Raw genomic sequence first — 20,438 nt, 5'->3', positions numbered from 1 at the left:
CTGAAAGTTGTTAGGAGAGACCCCAATATTTGTTAGGATATTTCCGTTCCACCTTAAAAGGGAGCAGGATGTTTGTGTCACAGCCTGCGTATTTCCTGTTCACAGGATGTTTATGTTTGCTGTTGCTTTCGATTTCTCTCTCGGTCGGAGACACTGACGCAGGACAGTCATGTCTTTTCTTTGTTCTGATCAACACTGAATAAAGTCTGTAAATATGCTCTCCTGCTGTGCATCTTCTGCTGTGTGCATTATCTGCTGATAAAGAGTGTGCACGAGCCCTGGAATGTGGCAAGGTATTTCCAGGAAACTCGTGTCGCTAGAAGCTGCGTGACTACAGGGATCGATGGATCGTCCGGCAGCCGGCTTGGGGCCATGATGGACTATATCTCCCTGGCAGTATCCCAACAATATTCCTCCTCACAGAGCTACTATTCCTGGAGTTCCCCACGAAGAGGGAAAGCTTGCCAAACACTTCTGGGAATTGTAGCTTTGTGAGGGGAAGGGGAAGAAAAAAACATGACTGTTTTAAAGTCATGTCGTGGTACTTTAAAAGTACAGGCAATCTCCAATTTGCATGGGGGCTGTGTTCCAGGACATCATGTGCAACGGTGGTGCATGCATGCACCTGTCCTGTTACGACCCCTTTTTCAGCCACTTCCGGGTCACTGTGGTGCACGCATGCACACCCTTCAAGCGTCCCTATTTCCCAGGGACAGACCCGGATTTACAGAAGCCAGAGTCCCAGTTTCTGATTTGATCCCGGAATGTCTCATTTTTCCTTAGGACGTCCCTATTTTCATTGGAGAAATGTTGGAGGGTACGGAGTTATGCAACCCCCTGAGCCAAGGGGATAAGGATATGACCTTTTAGTAGACATCTGAAGGCAGCCCTGTAATAGCAAACATGTTTAATATTTTATTATGTTTTTATATATGTTGGAAGCAGGCCAGAGTGGCTGGGCCAACCCAGTCAGATGGGCAGGGTAATAATAATAATAATAATAATTAATAATAATGAAATTGGATGTCCCTATTTTGATTGGAGAAATATTGGATGCGCATGCGCGGTCACGCATCAATTGGATGCATGTAAAATTGGTTGTTGCCTATATGACATGAATGTGGCGGACATGAAATCAGGCATTCTAGGCTGGGTACCAAGGCCTTACCTTCTCACTCTGCGCCACACACAGCTGCCGTAAAATCTCACAATCCTGGAACTTTTTTTTAAGCAAATCTTGTTTCGAAGCCGAGAAGAGGATCCCTTTGGCGTCGAGAGGTCCAATGATCTCGTACCAGATGGGGCAGCCTTCCCGGTCGAAACCGCATCTTCCCCCGGCCATGTACTTTGTAATGACCTGTGGGGGCCAAGATATAGGCAGGTGAGCAGGCCGAGGGTAAAGAGGCAGCTGGTTATGCGTAAGAGGAAAATCTGGGGAATCTGGGGCAGGATCAGACGTATGGACGAAGCCAATAAATTAGGAACGCACCTCTGGGGCCTTCCACTCTAGGATATGATCTGCATCCATGTGTTTCCGGGTTTCAATATGCTGTTTCGGGGGGGGGGACCAAAAAGAGAAAGCTATTAGTGAAGAAGACAAATGGTGGACAGACATAGGTCATCTTAGGCCTCTTCCAGACAGCCGGGATGCAGTGCACACTGCGTGGTGCTGCCCTTGAAGACAACGCAGAAATGGCAACTGGCCCAAAATGCAGCTGCCAGATTATGGGCTGGCGTTAACCTTAGAGCTCATACATCCGCTGTTTTCAGACAGCAGCACTGGCTGCTGGTTTGTTTTCATGCCCTATTCAAGGTGTTTATAAAGTCCTAAATCCTTAAGGCCCTATTTCCAGAAAGGCCATCTCCTTCCCTACAGACAGTCCTGGGAGTGAAGATCAGCGCTCAAAAGTTCAGGGGGGTGGGAGCCCAGGAGAGGGCCTTCTCTGTGGCAGCCCCTAAGTTGTTATATGCAAACGAGGCCACTTTTACAACGCCTTTTGGGACCCAATGTACTCTATGATATGTTGGGCCTGCCGGGATGCATTATACCAACAATCCTCGACCTTCCCCACACACACACCCAAAATAAAAAATTGAAAATTCCTGAGGGTCTTGATGGGCTACTTAATTATTTTTCTGCCTGTTGTGGACGTGGTGCAACATTTTACTAGGGGCTGCATGATTTTTAATTGTATTTTTATTGGCTTTCTCATATATAGTGCATTTTGCTGTATTACAATTCCAGAGAATGCAAAGAAATAAAATAATATTACGGTATTTTATACAAAATCATAAAATACAAGGTAAAGAAACACAAGCATTAAAAATTCAATTAAAAATCAATATGAATATGTAACACAACAGCCGTGCCCTCTCCTGCCTTCAAATCCACAGTCACACTGCAGACTACTTGAATGAAGAGGCACTTAGACCACTGTTTTTGAACCACTGCATTATACAAATTATCAGTGTGAAGTTTATGATTTGCATGCATCTGTTTTGATATTTATAATAATAAGACTCTTACCTTCCGGAGCATAGCTTCAGACTTCTGCAAGTCAAAACACCGAGCTGCAAAGAAGATCATGAATGGTTAGAGACTAACCTGCAAAACACCTGTGCTAAAAGGTAACAGCATCTATATGCACCCAGCTGTTTTGGTTTGCACCCTATTTGCACCCATTTCCAGATGTGCTTCTATCTGAAGGGCAAATGCTTCCAATAAACAAGCAAGGTCTTTACATTTCAAAAATGGATTCCCCACAGCTGCCATTTGCGGTAAACAAAGATTCGCCCAACTTCAAAGCGACATGCTGAGTGAGCGTCATTTGGCCCCAGAGTCTCCACTGTTATTTATTTCTGCTTTCCTATCACTCCTCCTCACAGCAAACGTGACCATTTCATCTTCAGATATCTGAAGGGCTGTCACATGGAAGATGGAGCAAGTTTGTTTTCTGCAGAACCTGAACTAACAGATTCAAATGACAAGAAAGGAGATTCTGGCTAAACATTAGGAATGATGCTAAGAGCTGTTTAGCAGTGGAATTCTTCAGCTGCAATTCCTGCATTGCAGAGGGTTGAAAGTCGGCAAACTAAGGCCCGTGGGCCGAATCAGGCCCAACTGCCTTCCGGATCCGGCCTGAGGATGGTCCGGGAATCGCCGCGTGGATCGGCAGCGCGCACGTTCTTTCCCCCTCCCTCCCACGGCGGTGGTGGCGCCTCCTCCCTCCCTCCTGACTTCTCCCCGCCCTGCCTAGAGGAGGAAGGGGGCTGGGCTTTGCTGGTGCCAACAGCAGCAGCGCTTGAGCGGCCGCCATTTTAAGCAGCCCCTCTCCGGAAGTCTATCGTGCACCGCTCATCGTGCCACCGCCACAGCCGCCAGCCCCTGCCACTCGCAAGACACAGGTAAGCAGCCACCGGGGCTCATCCAGTGCTGTGGAGAAGGGAGGGGAGAGTCGTGGGAGGGTGGCTTATAGTCCGGCCCCCCACAAGGTCTGAGGGACAGTGGACTGGCCCCCTGCTGAAAAAGTTTGCTGATCCCTGAACTAGATGAACCTTGAGGTTCATTCCAGCTCTTGTTGTTGTTTAGTCATTTAGTCGTGTCCGACTCTTCGTGATCCCCTGGACCAGAGCATGCCAGGCACTCCTGTGTTCCACTGCCTCCTGCAGTTTGGTCAAACTCATGCTGGTAGCTTCGAGAACACTGTCCAACCATCTCATCCTCTGTCGTCCCTTCTCCTTGTGCCCTCCATCTTTCCCAGCATCAGGGTCTTTTCCAGGGAGTATTGGAGCCTCAGCTTCAGGATCTGTCCTTCCAGTGAGCACTCAGGGCTGAATTCCAGCTCTACTGTTCTATAATCATTGATGTTTGCAAAACCATTACAAAATCCTGCAGCAGAGGTCACCATTTCACCTCTGACCTTATAAACATCAGCTGTACAATTGCTTGTGGGACAAGCAGGCAGCTGGTCACTATACCTTGCCGCAGGAGCTGGTGCAACCTGTTAATTAGCCCCCAGGGTATCGGCGTCAGATGGGGCGTGCCTGATCCAGTTTTTATTCTCAGCGGAACATAATCAGGGATTAAGAGGGCGGCTCTTCACATCCAGCGCCTTCAAGGATTAATCACACCTCGACAACATCTCCTTTCAGCAAGTAGGATCACACCCAAGGAATGCTAATGAACCAGAGGGAAGCAGCTTGCAAGAACCAAGTTTATTTCGAAGGTCAGGACCCATCTTAGGGAGAGAGAGAAGGGGGGTAGGGGAGGGAGATGTCCTGGTCAGGTCAAGTCAGAGGCTTCCCAGCCAGAGGCAACGCTTTCTGGCAGATTTCAGGTGACGGGCAGAGCACCTGAATCTGATCTATGGACTCTTATCCTTTGGAAGGTTTTCCCTGATTGAAACCAAGCCAAAAGGGCAAGTAGGCCAGGTGGCAAGGCCTGGAACAGGTTCAGAAAAAGGCAGCTAATAATAATAATAATAATAATAATAATAATAATAATAATAATAATAATTTATTATTTATACCCCACCCATCTGGCTGGGTTTGCCCAGCCACTCCGGGCGGCTTCCAACAAAACACTAAAATAGAATAACCTATTAAACATTAAAAGCTTCCCTAAACAGGGCTGCCTTCAGATGTCTTCTAAAAGTTTGGTAGTTGTTCTTCTCTTTGACATCTGGTGGGAGGGCGTTCTACAGGGCGGGTGCCACTACCGAGAAGGCCCTCTGCCTGGTTCCCTGTAACTTGGCTTCTCGCAGCGAGGGAACTGTCAGAAGGCCCTCAGAGCTGGACCTCAGTGTCCAGGCAGAACGATGGAGGTAGAGACGCTCCTTCAGGTATACTGGACCGAGACTGATCCAGGAGCTAACCTCTGGAATTTGTTCCCCCAAGAAGTAGTGGTGGCCAACTTGGATGCCTTTAAAGGGGATTCAGGCCAATTCATGGATGAGGACCAACCTCAGCGGCCACGTTCTGCCTCCACTGTTGGAGGAAGGAAATGCCTCAGAATGACATGGGCCAGGAGTCTGCTTCGCCTGCTGGACAGCAGCCTGAAGGGGGAGAAGGCAGAGTGACCCCACCCGCAGCTGATCAGCTTTCAAGGACAAGGGAACCAGCTGGCTTCAGCCACCTTAAGCAGAGTTTCCAGCAGCAGTCAGAGGCTGTAAACAATGCTTGTAGTTCCTGGCCCTAGGTAAAGGTAAAGGAACCCCTGACCATTAGGTTCAGTCATGACCGACTCTGGGGTTGCGGCGCTCATCTCGCTTTATTGGCCAAGGGAGCTGGCGTACAGCTTCCGGGTCATGTGGCCAGCATGACTAAGCCGCTTCTGGCGAACCAGAGCAGCGCACGGAAACGCCATTTACCTTCCCGCCAGAGTGATACCTATTTATCTACTTGCACTTTGATGTGCTTTCAAACTGCTAGGTTGGCAGGAGCAGGGACCGAGCAACAGGAGCTCACCCCGTCGCGGGGATTCGAACCGCCGACCTTCTGATCGGCAAGTCCTAGGCTCTGTGGTTTAACCCACAGCGCCACCCGCGTCCCACCCTACCTTGCTGTTTTCTGCTCATCTTGACCCCACGTGATCATCGGATTCCCTGACCACATGGTTTGCTGTTTGGCTGACCCTAGGACTGGACCTGACTTTGGAGGACATCTCAGAGACACCTTCTAGTTGGCTGGTCTCCCACTCCACTAAGCTCTGCAGGCTGTTGCTCAACAAGGAGACTACGAGTTGGCCATTGTGGGAACAGGATGCTGGACCAGATGGGTCTTTGGCCTGATCCAGCAGGGCTCACCCGAGGGCCTTAAACACACATTTCCACTCTCGGGGAGTGAATTGGGTCCCCTGTTGGTGATTTAGTGGGAAGGATCATAGCTCAGCAGTAGTGCATCTGCCTTGGTCCCAGGTTCAGTCCCATTTAGGGCTGGAGAGACCCCTGCCTTGAAACCCCAGAGAGCTGCTGCCAGTCTGTGTAGACAATACTGAGCTAGGTGGACCTTTGGTTTGACTTGGCATAAGGCAGCTCCGTACACTCCTAAAAATAGAAGAGTTTGGATTTGATATTCCGCTTTATCACTACCCGAAGGAGTCTCAAAGCAGCTAACTTTCTCCTTTCCCTTCCTCACCCACAACAAACACTCTGTGAGGTGAGTGGGGCTGAGAGACTTCAGAGAAGTGTGACTAACCCAAGGTCACCCAGCAGCTGCATGTGGAGGAGCGGAGACACGAACCCGGTTCCCCCAGATTACGAGTCTACCGCTCTTAAACACTACACCACACTGGTTCTCAATACTCTTATACATATGTTATTAGCATCACCATTTGAGGAAGGGACACAGCTCAGTGGTATGTTCACAAGGGCATCAGCTGAGAAAGATAGGGAATGGCTTCCGACGCCTAATGGTAGGACCGGCCCCTTGTGTTGCAACATCTCTCCATTGCAGCACAGGCCTAACAGGACTTCAGAGAATATCAGGGGTCAGGCAAAGGAAGATAAGGCTGCGATAACAGCCTGATAATTTTTAATCTCTCACTGGAGAGCCTTATCTTCCTAACAGGCAGAAACTCCAGGGCAGAGTCTCAAGTGGCAGAACTGGTTGAAATAAGAGTCTGGCAGATTTGAAGGAGAAACTCTGATTGTGGGTGTAATTGCACTTACTGTAAAGCTCTTCCCTGCCACGCCGGTCAGCCCTAACCTACCTCACAGCTTTGTTGTGAGGATAAAGTGAGGAGGAGGGGAACTGTGTGTGCCACTTCGAGCTACTTGGAGCAAAGCTGGCATATAAATGTAATAAAACAGAGACAGCAATGTGGTGAGCCATCATGGGGAAGGAAAGAGAGATTTTAAAAAATTATCCAGTTTATTTTGATTATGAGTTGCCTAATAAAAATATGTTCCGCCCATTCCCCAACCTGGCGCCCTCCGGATGTTTTGGACTACGACTCCCATTGCCTCTGCCCACTTTGCCAGGCTGGCTGGGGCTGCTGGGAGCTGTAGTCCAACGTCCGGCGTTCACCGCATTGACTAGCCTTGCTCTAGAGCGACAGGAAATTTCCTGAAGCAAGTGGAAACATTCCCAAATCAGGTTAACGAAAAACCCCACAAAACTATCTGCTCCCATCAGCCCCAGTGAGAAGAACAAATGGCCTGGGATGATGGGAGCTGTAGTCTAAAGCATCTGGCATTGTGCTTCTTATCCAGGAGGGTGTAGGAAGATCTCAGGGTGGGGTGAGTATTTTTTTTCTTAAAAATTGTACCACTAGGGACTGCTGCCCCTGTTCACTCCACTCACTAACCCACCTGCTGCTTTGCTAGACTCCCTCCACACAATTTACACCTCACCCACCCCCTCATCTAGTCCCCCCCCAGCTCGATCCAAGGCCCTTTCCCCTTTTAAATGACCGGGGAGCCCCTTCACAGTGCCTTAGTAAACCACTGTGTAAAGCGCCCCTGCTTCACCCCGTTCACTCGCTTGCCAGCCTGCCATTCCTCCTGTGGGACTTGGCAGCCGCACAAACTGCATCGTGGCAACAGCCTTACGTTTTTATGTATATAGGCAGATATAAGTAAAAAATAAATAAAAGTCACAAAACTTCCATCCGTTGAAAAGTTAAATAAAATAATTAGAGGAGCCAGGCTTAAAGGAGGAGTGTGCGGTTTTTATGTTAGCTAAAAGGGGGTATGGGCTGGAATGGGTTGAGAAACACTCATATCAGACCTGGAGCATATTAGGTTGGTGTATCCGTTTAAAAAAGAACAGGGGAATCTGTACCGAGTTTGCGTGACCATGGCTAGCTGCACACGTTAATAAAAATGTTATCTGCATTGAGCACTCAGTCACCTGGGGCCGGCCTTGGAGTTCTGAACGAGATCTGCCTCTTTGTGGACCCACTGTGTTTAATGCAAAGCCCGTGCCTGGTACGTTCTGGTTTTTGGACTTTACCAAACAGAGAAAGTGCAAGCAAAGGAATCTTGGGTGATAAAAAGCACACGACTCTCTCCGTTCATCCCAGTTAGGGAAGATAACCGCGCGCGCGCGCGCACACACACACACACACACACACACACACTCCTCTTGTTCCTGCAATGGCCTGTCTGGTTCTCCATACCAGCTTCCAGGCTGCAGCCAATATATTTACACTTGGGAGCACTTGCAGGCAAGTCTACAAAAACCACCAAAGAACCAGAGAAAAGGGACTGTAGCTCATGCAGAAGATTCCAGGTTCAATCCCCAGCATCTCCAGGTAGGGCTGGGAGAGAAAGGACCCCTGGATGGTTAAATCCAGTCAAAGGTGACTATTGGGTTGCGGCGCTCATCTCGCTTTCAGGCCGAGAGAGCCAGCGTTTGTCCACAGGCAGCTTTCCAGGTCATGCGGCCAGCATGACTAAACCGCTTCTGGTGCAACGAAACACCATGACAGAAACTAGAGCGCACGGAAACGCCGTTTACCTTCCTGCCACAGTGGTACCTATTTTTCTACTTGCACTGGTGTGCTTTCGAACTGCTAGGTTGGCAGGAGCTGGGACAGAGCAACAAGAGCTCACCCCGTCGCAGGGATTAGAGCCACTGACCTTCTGATTGGCAAGTCCAAGAGGCTCAGTGGTTTAGGCCAAAGGGACACCTGGAATCCTAGAGAGTCACGGCCAGTTGGTGCAGATGTTATTGAGCTAACCACTACATCAAGTGTTTCCTGGCACAAAGCAAACAACCCCCAGGCCTTCTTACCTCGGAGCCATTTCAAGAGATAGTAGTCCTCTGTGACAGGCATCAGAGGAAAGATATCCTGGATGTTCTCACGGAACTGAGGAGAAAAATGAAAAACACAGAGGGTGTGTGTGTAAAGATTTAGGATCCTGTTACAGAGTTTTGCTCTCACACTTTTCTATAATGCTACCTACAATGCTACCCAGAATTTAAGTCCTGTTGAATACTGTGGGACTTATTTCCAAATAAAATAGCTATATCCACTATACATTTTAAGCAGTATCGTACCACTTTAAACAACCATTGGCTTTCCCCGAATCCTAGGAATTATAGTTTGTTAAGGGTGCTGAGAGCTGCAGTTCCTAGAGTGGCTTAACAATCAATCCCACTTCACAGCAGACTCTGGGAATTGTAGTTCCACGAGGGGGGTATTTTTGTTTGTTTGTTTGTTTATACCCCGCCTTTCCCCATAACATGACTCAAGGCAGCTAACAGATAAAAACAAGAATCACTAAAAACATAGAAAACAACAACTATTAAACATTATTAGAATGAAAACTATATACATATATAAAATCAGTTTAAGACACACAAATAATTACAATAATGTAAGTTTGTGGGTGCCAGACACCCCAAGTTACCGAAACCAGTAGTGTAAAATTTACCATATTTTTTGCTCTCTAAGACGCACCCGACCACAAGACGCACCTAGTTTTTGGAGGAGGAAAACAATAAAAAAAATATTCTGAATCTCAGAAGCCAGAACAGCAAGAGGGATCGCTGCGCAGTGAAAGCAGCAATCCCTCTTGCTGTTCTGGCTTCTGGGATAGCTGCGCAGCCTGCATTCGCTCCATAAGACGCACACACATTTCCCCTTACTTTTTAGGAGGGAAAAGGTGAGTCTTATAGAGCAAAAAATACAGTAATCAATGTTTGGACTGTTAAAACTGGGTAAACAGACCCAGTGTGTGCTAGACATTGATGATGCTTTAATTAAGCCAAGTGTCAGGTGCGAATTAAGGCAGGCTGACCTGTGTTAGGCAATAGCCGAGGGGTGTGCTATTAGGGCAGGGGTTGTCAACCTGGTCCCTACCGCCCACTAGTGGGCGTTTCAGGATTCTAGGTGGGCGGTAGGGGGTTCTACAACACAAGCTTAATCCTCCTTCCATCGAGCACTGGTGAGCGGTCAGGAAATTTTACCATCAAGAAAGATGCATTAGTAGGCGGTAGGTATAAAAAAGTTGACTATCCCTGTATTGGGACAACACAATGAATTGGCTGATGTCTGTTTGGATCCAGGAGTGTGCCTATGGAACTGGGAAGACCTTCTTTGAGTGTAACGCTGGGAACCCCTGCATTGCAGGCTCAGGTTGTATATACTGTACTTTTCCGTGTATAAGATTTCCTCCTCCCCATTCATAAAATAAAAGTGGGGGGTCGTCTTACACATGGGAAGTGCATAGGGACATTTGATTGGTTGGGCAGTGCATAGGACATTTGATTGGTTGCTGCTGTGGTTGTCAGCGGCTATTATGCGTGTTATTGGTTGCTGCGTCAGTGGGTGGTGTTGACTGGCTAATGCTCCGGCAGTTGGATGGGTGATTGGCAGCTTCTGCCGGCAGTGGGACATAGGGGAGGCAGATCTTGTGACATGTGCGGGTGAGCGATTTTCAGCAATCCCCCCTAAAAAAAGCCCAAGAACCCTGGGTAATCCCTCCCCAAAAAAGCTCAACAACTCTGTGTCATCTCCCCCCCATTTTCTTAAATTTGAGTCTTATACACGGGGGCGTCTTATAGATGGAAAAGTACGGTATGTGTGAATAAACCATGGACCCTAGGAAATTGCGCCTGGAACCCCTGGAATCTCTCACCGCTCAGGAGATCAGAACTAAAAACAGCATGACATCAGCCCATTAATTAAGAGCAGTCTGTAGAACAAGGAGGTCTTCACAGCAAGGAGGGAGCCAGTCAAGCTTCTCCAGGGAAGGAGTTCCAAAGTCTGGGAGCTGCCACCGAGAAAGCCGTGATGGAGCCATCAAAACTGACTTGCCAAATGCTCTTAATTACAAGATTTGGTCGTGCCCATTGTGCAAAGTCCCACCTCTCTCCAAGGCAAACAATGATTTTCTGCGTCAGATGCCTCTTCTGCCAGGTAGATCTCTCTGATTCAGCCTTATTGCCACACAATTCAACATTTGCAAGACTCGCACATGATCGGAACCTCTGGGGTACATCCTTTTGAGCACAGCATTATGCTTTGATACTACCATGACACACACACACGCCTGGTCCCCTTCTAGCTCTAGCATGAATGCCGTTCATTTATATAGGGCAGAATAAACAGATGGCAAACAAAGAAAATAATTAACCTGCACACTCCAGCAGGAAAGGAACCTGTTGCAACATACACAATCAATCCAGCACTTGGAGAGACGCCAGCCAGCTTCCAGAGGTCTGCACAACTCCAAGGTGCAAAAAGAGACCTCGAGAAACACCAAATTATGCTGGAGGATCTTCTCTTCTTAATGAAGCTAATTAGATTATTGCAGCTAGAACTGGGTCATAAGTAGCCCAGCTACTGCCAGCTGTATCATTGGGAACAGCCCAGCATGGAAGGGTTGTGCAAAGAGGAAAAAGGGATATGAAGCATAGCTGTCAACCTTCCCCTTTTTTGCGGGAAATTCCCTTATTCCAGCGACATTTCCTGCTGTTTCCCGCTGCTATTCCAGATTTTTAGATATCCCGTAGACTGTCCCCGGGACAGGTGAGGCTGCTGATCCCTTATTTTTGAGGCTGCTGATCCCTTATTTTCAAATCTGAAAGTTGACAGCTATGATATGAAGTTGGGAGAATTTTGCAGAGATTTATGCCACCAGCAAGACTTGCCGATCAGAAGGTCAGCGGTTTGAATCCCCGCGACGGGGTGAGCTCCCGTTGCTCGGTCCCTGCTCCTGCCAACCTAGCAGTTTGAAAGCACGTCAAAGTGCAAGTAGATAAATAGGTACCACTCCAGCGGGAAGGTAAACAGCGTTTCTGTGCGCTGCTCTGATTCGCCAGAAACGGCTTAGTCCTGCCGGCCACATGACCCGGAAGCTGTACGCCGGCTCCCTCGGCCAATAAAGCGAGGTGAGCGCTGCAACCCCAGAGTCGGCCACGACTGGACCTAATGGTCAGTGGTCCCTTTATCTTTACCTTTATGCTACCAGCACATCCCTCCAGCTACAAAAGTCATCCCTCCAGCTACAGGCCTTTTCGGAGTTGAGACGAGGCTCAAGATCTACAGGACGTACAAGACTTAGAAGCTAATCCACCCGGCAGTGTGGAAAGGTCAGTGACCTGACATATATTCTTTGCAGTCAACAAAACCTGGAGGCAAAATTCAAGGCGATGAACTACTGGAAGTATAGAATAACGCAGAGGAAGTTTAAAAACGTATGAAAGAGGCTGATGCAATTTAAGAACCCTGGGGGCACGGGGACATGTACCACACTTTGGGAAAATGCATCAGCGCCGCTTCCGAAAGCAAAGATTCGGAACCCCCAAACCTGGAAATAAAACTTGGAAGTGCTCATAAGAAAAAAGTTAGAAAAGAAACTGTATTATAGGTGTCAGAAATTAAATATACTTGGCAATACAGCTTGGTCTGCAGTTTCCCAACATGTTCTCACGGGCAACGCCTATATAGTTCTTAAAATGTTCTATGCCATGGGGTGGATGGAGAGAGTACAAGCTCATTGTCCATATCAGGCACAGAATGTTTCCCTGCAGAAGTTTAGTTTGCCAAAATTTCTAATCCACCTAACAGGATCTCAAAGAAATTACAAATGGTATCCAGTGCAGATTATCGTAACCCTGAGATATCCTTTTCTCCCTGCCTTTAAAGTTTCTAGCTCCCATGTTTGCAGAGGAAAAAATAAAAGTGCCTAGGCACATTGGTTGCTATGGATGAATATTTTTTTCTATGGTGTTCAATCAAAGATTTTATTGTACATGCAGATGGGGGGTTTCCTGGTGCTCTTAATTTTTATGGCACAGGGCATTTTTTAATTGGCTTGTGATTTGAACTGCTATATGTTAATGTTCGCTTTCAAATGGGATTTACGTATTTGTTTCCAGTTTGGGAAAGTTGTTGAAAAGCAGCTTGGAAATATTATTTTATGTATTTTTATATAACAGAATTTGTATACCACTTAATTGGGTGGGCAAGGTGTCGGAGGGGCCCTCTAAGCTATAAAATATACACTAAAACAATAAATAAAGAGTCTGAAGTTAAAAATAGGCGGACTTAAAAAAACAACAACACCAAAATATAAATAAAACTGACAGTTAGGAACATGCATTATTTTTAAAAAGACATATGAAAATGCATGCCAGCTCTACATACCTGGGGAGGATTGCCTGGACAAAAAAAGGATGTTGACAAATACAAAAAATGATACAGCAAAGGCACGCGCCTAAGGTCAAGGTGCAGGGAGTTCCAAAGTGTACCTTGGTTCCCAAATGCTGAAAACCCAGAAGTAAGTGTTACGGTTTTCTAACGTTTTTTGGAAGCTGAATATCCGATGCAGCTGTCAGCTATTGTTTCTGGGGTGCCTGCACCAATCAGAAGCCGCGCCTTGGTTTTCAAACATTTCGTGAGTCAAACGGACTTCTGGAGCAGATTAAGTTTGGTGCTCTTTTTTGCGCTTTGTTTTTGAGGCTTTTTCGGTTAATTTGTTTTTGTGACTGTGTGGAACCCAGTTCAGCTACTGACTGATGGATTGTGTGACTGCGGAAATGGATAAAAGCCCCCCATCCAAACTGAGCATCAGTGCCGGTAAGAATAAAAAATTAATTTTGATTTTTATCATCTACAATACTTCTTTATTTTTTAGTACAGGACATTGATTATTGCTTTCATTTTATGGATCAGTGGTCTCGCAGGATAGTAAAATTCATGTTAAATTGCTGTTGTAGGTATTGTTTTTAAAAGTCTGGAACGGATTAATCCGTTTTGCATTACTTTCTAATGGGAAAGCATGCCTTCATTTTGGAACGCTTTTGTTTAGGAACACACTTCCAGAACGGATTAAGTTTGAGAACCAAGGTACCACTGTAGTTGCTGCCACACTGAAGGATCTTCACAACGACCTTGTGCAGGAGGTCAAGCTAAAAGATGGTGACTGGGGCTAATGGGAGTTGTAGTTCAAATCATTCGATGGGCCCCTATGTGACCAGTTCAGTAGCGCTTGTGATAAGTGTGACATTACTGCATGACATCTGGAACTGATTTAGTGATATGGCAGCTTAGAGCTACCTATAGACAATTTACAGCCGTTTATTCCTGAAGCTGCTGGAAACCCCAGTGGCAACACAAATGCAACGATACAGTTTCTCATAAAAAGGCAGATTACAGTATTCAAAACGCAGAGGTACGCAGAGGGGGAACTATAGCTACAGGGATATATTTCATATAACAGTAGCCTCAACTATTACGGGGGAGGATTTATATTGGGCTGAAGGTCCCCAGTCTGGGGGCCGGGGCTTGTGGCACATTTGGAAACCCAAGGAAATTGTTGTGGGTACCAAAAAATACCCATTTCACAGAAGAAAAACTGATAATGTTAGAACACCCTCTAAACAGGCAAATCACCTACCCCCATAAAGAAACAGTCCAAAAAAAGCAGGCGCCCCCCACATTGTCACATTTAGGATTCCAGATACATGGCATAATAATAATAATAATAATAATAATAATAATAATAATAATAATAATAGTAATAATAATAGTAATAATTTATTATTTGTACCCTGCCCATCTGGCTGGGATTTCCCAGCCACTCTGGCCGGCTTCCACAAAGACCAAAAATACACTAAGATGTCACACATTAAAAACTTCCCTGAACAGGGCTGCCTTCAGATGTCTTCTGAATGTCAGGTAGTTGTTTATCTCTTTGACATCTGATGGGAGGGCTTTCCACAGGGGAGGCGCCACCACCAAGAAGGCCCTCTGCCAGGTTCCCTGCAACCTCACTTCTCGCACAGAGGGAACCACCAGAAGGCCCTCGGAGCTGGAATGTGCAAACAGTTTTGGCAAACAAAGTAAAATGCCGTATCGTTATCCCCATACTGCAGATAGGAAAACTGAGGTTGGGAAGATAATGGCTAGCCTGAACAAGGTTTGAATTGGGCACTTCCTGGCTTACTTTCTGGCCACTACCAGTCCGAACCTCCCAGGTAGAAAAGGGGCTTGGCAAAGGTGAGTGTAAGTTCTAAGTTCTAAGTTCTGAATTCATTTTGGTCACAAAATACCGAGCACCGTGGAAAGAGCCTGTGCAGTTTCCCCAGCGCCCAAACCCCGTGAATGCAGCACTCTGTATGCCTCCCCTTCCACCAGTCTCCAAGCAACCACATTCCCCTGGCAAAAGTGCCAGCTCCTCCACCCTGTGGGACACCCCACAGAGCGACGCATTGATTGCAGCCTGGTGACGAAGGGAACCTGCCCTCGTCTGTTTAAGCGTTGCATGGTATCATTTTTTTAAAAAAAGTGGAGAGTTGCATTAATAAATCAAACCTGCTTCCGCAAGACTCTGTTATTTCAGAATGTAGGCTGAGCATTGCCAATTATGCAAAAGAAAGCATGAGAATGCTACGCGAGGCTTCCTCAACTTGTACAAGGCCTAAAAAAAAAAAGCAATTACGGTAATCCGGTTTTAATTACTACTGTAATTGTTCTTCCTCTGCTCTTTGAAGCCATCCGATAAGCTTTGTGCCTGGAAGTTTAGAAGACATCTGGAGGCAGCCCTGTTCAGGGAGGATTGTAATGGTTGAAGATTTATTGTGTTTTTAATCTTTTGTTTAAAAACACAGTAAATCATCAACCATCTTCATCTTTTGTTGAAGACACGGGTGGCGCTGTGGTCTAAACCACCGAGCCTAGGGCTTGCTGATCAGAAGGTCGGTGGTGAGCTCCTGTTGCTTGGTCCCTGCTCCTGCCAACCTAGCAGTTCGAAAGCATGTCAAAGTGCAAGTAGATAAATAGGTACCACTCTGGCGGGAAGGTAAATGGCATTTCCGTGCGCTGCTCTGGTTTGCCAGAAGTGGCTTAGTCATGCTGGCCACAGGACCCAGAAGCTGTACGCCGGCTTCCTCGGCCAATAAAGCGAGATGAGCACCGCAACCCCAGAGTCGGCCACGACTGGACCTAACGGTCAGGAGTACCTTTACCTTAATCTTTTGTTGGGAACTGCCCAAAGTGGCTGGGGCATATAAATAAAATTATTACAGTGGTACCACAGGTTAAGAACTTAATTCCTTCTGGAGGTCCGTTCTTAACCTGAAACTGTTCTTAACCTGAGATACCACTTTAGCTAATGGGGTCTCCCGCTGCCGCTGCATGATTTCTGTTCTCATCCTGAAGCAAAGTTCTTAACCCGAGGTACTATTCCTGGGTTAATGGAGTCTGTAACCTGAAGCGCCTGTAACCTGAAGTGTCTGAAACCTGAGGTACCACTGTATTCTTCTTATTATTACATGCAACCTTTCAGGGCAGAGCAAGACCCACTTTGTAGTGTCGCTTGGGACCATCACATACTACTTTTCCCAATGGCAGTCATAAACATTTTCCATCTTCCAAAGCATTGGGGAAGAGCTTTGGCTCAGTGGTTAGAGCATCTGCCCCAGGTTCAATCCCCAAGGGTATCTCCGGGCAGGGCAAGGAGAGACACTCCCTACCCAAAACCTTGGGGAGTCTCTGCCTTGACAGCACACGCTACTGAGCTAGACAGACCAATCGTCTGACTCGGTATAAGGCAGCTTCCTATGTTCCTGTGTGGGTACTGGCTGGCTGTGCGCCTATTGTAAGAAGCGGGCGCCCACTGATGCTGGAAACATCGAATCATCACCTTGGAACGGACCTTGAGGGGCATCCAAGCCACCTCTCTGAGAGCCAGTGTGGTGTAGTGGTTAAGAGCGGTAGATTCGTAATCTGGGGAACCAGGTTCGCGTCTCCGCTCCTCCACCTGCAGCTGCTGGGTGACCTTGGGCCAGTCACACTTCTCTGAAGTCTCGCAGCCCCACTCACCTCACAGAGTGTTTGTTGTGGGGGAGGAAGGGAAAGGAGAATGTTAGCTGCTTTGAGACTCCTTCGGGTAGTGATAAAGCGGGATATCAAATCCAGACTCTTCTTCCTCTTCTTCTTCTTCTTCTTCTTCTTCTTCTTCTTCTTCTTCTTCCCTGCGATGCAGGAATCCTGCCCACAGCCATCTCTAGGTGGGCTCGAACCACCAACCTTCTGGTTAACAGCCAGACACGCTGACCCATTGTGCCACAGATTTAGGACAGACTTCTTCATGCATCACATAATAAACTATGGAACTCACTCCTGCAGAAAGCAGCGATGGCTTTAAAAGAGGGTTGGACAAAATCATGGAGGAGGGGGCTATTGAAGGCTACTAGCCATGATGGCTAGATGGACCAATGACCTGATTTGGTCCAGGGCAGCTGCCTGTCTTTACCAGGGCAAAGGCTGCAAGGCTTTATGCCTCTTTGCAGATGATGGCAATAGATGCTCCAGAGTCTTGGCCTTTCCCCAGTGACTTTCTTCCTCTTCAGGTCTTTAAGGGAGAAAAGTCGCCTTTTCCAGGTCCTCTGTTGTTTCCCTTTACAGAAACTCTTACAACAAGAAAAATGGAGAGAATTGGAGAGAACGGCGCAAGCCTATTCTTTACTTAGAATTAAATTTATTGTTTTCAGTGGGGCTTTTTCCTTAGGGTAGCTTCCCCCAACCTGGCGTCCTCCAAATGTTTTGGACCACCACAGGCTGGGGAGTGTAGTAATCAAAAAGATCTGGAGGTCACCTGGTTGGTGAAAGTTGCCCTAGACAAGGGAAAGTTTTCAGCCTGTTGCCTTCAAGCTTATGAGCTGGCTATATCTATTTGCTCGTGTTCATTGAACATACATGATTATTCTTTTATACAGTATTTTTGAGATGCTTTCCGACTTAGTAGCTGAGCAATCTAGGTATGAAAGACCACCTAGCGTAAAAAGAAATTCTAAGCCCCAAACCCCCATTTATTAAAAAAAATAAAATGCCACAGGATGGGTCAATTGAGTACCATTGGCTCAGTCCTGTGCAATCCTCTGCCATCAGGCCTATGCAGGACTTCTCCCTATGTTGGCCTGTTGATATTTTCTTTTAATTTATTTCTTGCTTTTAACTTCTTTGTAACTTTTTATGATGTTATTGCTTGGTTTCATGTGTTTATATTGTTGTAAACTGCTGTGATATACTTCTTATAAAAATATTTAACTAAATACAATAAATAAAAAGCCCCATGCCCAAACCAAGGCCACATATATACAGCATACAGTTAAAGCAAATGATGTCCCCCATAGAATCCTGGGAACTGTAGTTTAAGGGCGCTAAGAATACTAGCTCTGCAAGCAGTCAACTACAGCTCCCAGCATTCTACAGGGGAACCAGTGTGCAGTGTGGATGCGACTTTAAACACAGCCTGCTTGAGAAGTGTTTAAAAGCCATCCTCTTCAGAAAATAAGAAGAGCCTGCTGGATCAGGCCAATGGCCCATTTGGTTTAGCATCCTTGGCCTGAGTCAGACCATTGGTCTATCTGAATCAGCGCTGTCTACTCTGTCTGGCAGTGGCTCTGCCAAGGACTGGACCTCGGACTTTCTGAATGCAAAGCACTTGCTCTACTGGTAAACCACAGACCTTTGCTGTGTAGGAAATGTTTCTGCAGGTCCGATGGACACCAGGTGCCAACGAAAGATATTGCCTTCATGTTCTTCCAAGTGAGTTTCTCAAGAGGGCATCTGTGAGGAGACACCATGCTTTTTGTGGGAAACAGGTGCCAGTCATCATTCAGCCTGCTCTCCTTATGCACTCGCATTTCTATTTTTACAACTTTTTACAACTGATCAAAGGTGCAGCATCAGTGGAAAAGACCCAACTTCAAGACCAGAATTATTTGGGCAAGGGCCATAGCTCAGTGGGAGAACATCTGCTTTGCATGCAGAAGGTCCCAGGTTCAATGCACAGCATCTCCAGTTAGGTCCTCTGCCTGACACCCTAGAGAGTCACTGCCAGTCAGTGTAGCAATACTGAGCTGGATGAACGAACAATCTGACTCAACAGAACACAGCTTCCTGGGTTCCTGTGAGTTAAGGGAAGGATCACAACAAAGAGGCAGAAGATCTGCTTTCCATCCAGAAGGTCCCAACATTCAATCCCTATACACAATAAATAAAAACAAAACAGTAGATACGGTTTAAAAAAATTGCAGCCAGAAGATATGGCAACAGGCACTAGGTTTAAAACAACTTTAAAACAACTGAAGGATGCAGATTTGCAGGGCCAAGAGGTCAATGAGCCAGGAGCGTAACAGCAGAGCCAAAACTCTGTGTTCACACAGGCAAAATCCCCTTAATTCACTCCAACAGCAAATTCAGGTGGTGAATGCCAGCTGGAGATGTTGAGAAAAACGAGGCCATTGAGAAACAAAAGAGGGAACAACCTGAATGCACTGGCAGTTCCTGAGATTTTGCAAAAGTGGAGAAGCAATTAAGAGCCACTCAAGTAAGGAGGACCTAGCAAGCTGTTGCGCAAAGCTTTAAGCCTGCTGGAGGAGAACTGGCTGGTTTGCACCCTGAGTAGGAGCAGTTCTAAGAAAAGGTAAGAATAGATTGCAACATTTCGTTGCACTGTCCATTTTGCCACTCTAAGAGCAAGCTCAGGCGGCTGAGTGCCGATCACATCGGAAGCAAAAAAACCAGGACCGTTCCAAAATAAGATGGAGACTTCTTCAGTACATACGAAGGGGACTTTTCTCTCATCCAAACCAGGACACAAATGTACACAAGTCTGCAAATTAACATGGAGGATACCCTATGTTTTTAGAATCCCTAAATGGTCCAGCAAAGGACCTCTGAGCTTACACAAGCAGAAAAATGTGGAGTCAGGTTAAGGGGGTTCTAGAGCAGGCTATTTTTTTCAGACTCCCCCCCCCCCGATTCTATAAACTCATCCCCAGTGTCCCCTAGCTCACCCACTAAGAAAGACAGTATTACAATGATCAAAATCCAATGAAAACTATTTAGTTTAATTGATTAATTCAAGAAACTTGATGAACTTGGGCCGAGGAATCCAGCAAGTCTGATAAAAATTCACGCCTCCTGTGCTTTCTGCCAGCTTCTTGCACAAGTTGACCCCACCGCCCCCCAGGTGGCAGCAGTGGTGGATCTACAGAGGTGCCCTGAGCTGTTACGGAGAGGCCCCTTCACCACCAGCAGTGAGCTCTGAGTGACTACCAGTATCTTCTCCGGCAGGGTTGTTCCATGACTTATTAATTTTTTAAATTAACTACTACATGTCAGATTTTCATTAAGATCGCTATACTGGATTATCTCACATGTCGGAGACACTGGTGTGAATAAAAAAAATCCTATGCCTTATAGGTTTTGAGTTATGGTGGGGGGAGGTGTGAAAACGAGGGAAATGTTATTTACATGCAGGATGCACTTTTCAAAGCAATTAAAAAAACAACAACAGCCATGTGGCTGAAAGTCACTTCTGGGGCCCCTCCAGGGCCCTGAAACTTTCATAAAGTAAAGGGTAAAGGGACCCCTAACCATTAGGTCCAGTTGTGGCCGACTCTGGGGTTGCGGCGCTCATCTCGCTTTATTGGCCGAGGGAGCCGGCGTACAGCTTCCGGGTCATGTGGCCAGC

The 20,438-nt window shown here is 46.7% G+C and overlaps 1 protein-coding gene and 1 long non-coding RNA gene across 2 annotated transcripts in view; one reads left to right on the top strand and one right to left on the bottom strand.

Moving 5' to 3' along the window:
- LOC310695047 overlaps nucleotides 1-20,438 on the top strand; it is an 82,571-nt gene that overhangs the window by 27,325 nt on the left and 34,808 nt on the right. The window lies entirely within an intron of this gene.
- SEC14L2 (SEC14 like lipid binding 2) overlaps nucleotides 1-20,438 on the bottom strand; it is a 39,795-nt gene that overhangs the window by 17,668 nt on the left and 1,689 nt on the right. Inside the window, exons 2-5 of the mRNA XM_083478766.1 lie at nucleotides 8,737-8,812; nucleotides 2,528-2,571; nucleotides 1,490-1,549; nucleotides 1,169-1,357 (exon numbers count right to left, since the gene is read on the bottom strand). Coding sequence (XP_083334892.1) covers nucleotides 1,169-1,357; nucleotides 1,490-1,549; nucleotides 2,528-2,571; nucleotides 8,737-8,812 — 369 coding nt within the window. The remainder of the gene's footprint in view (nucleotides 1-1,168; nucleotides 1,358-1,489; nucleotides 1,550-2,527; nucleotides 2,572-8,736; nucleotides 8,813-20,438) is intronic.

This window comes from Podarcis liolepis (assembly GCF_965112155.1).
Source record: "Podarcis liolepis genome assembly, chromosome: 15".
In the NCBI taxonomy this organism is placed as follows: domain Eukaryota; kingdom Metazoa; phylum Chordata; class Lepidosauria; order Squamata; family Lacertidae; genus Podarcis; species Podarcis liolepis.
This window is presented reverse-complemented; position numbering and strand designations above follow the sequence as displayed.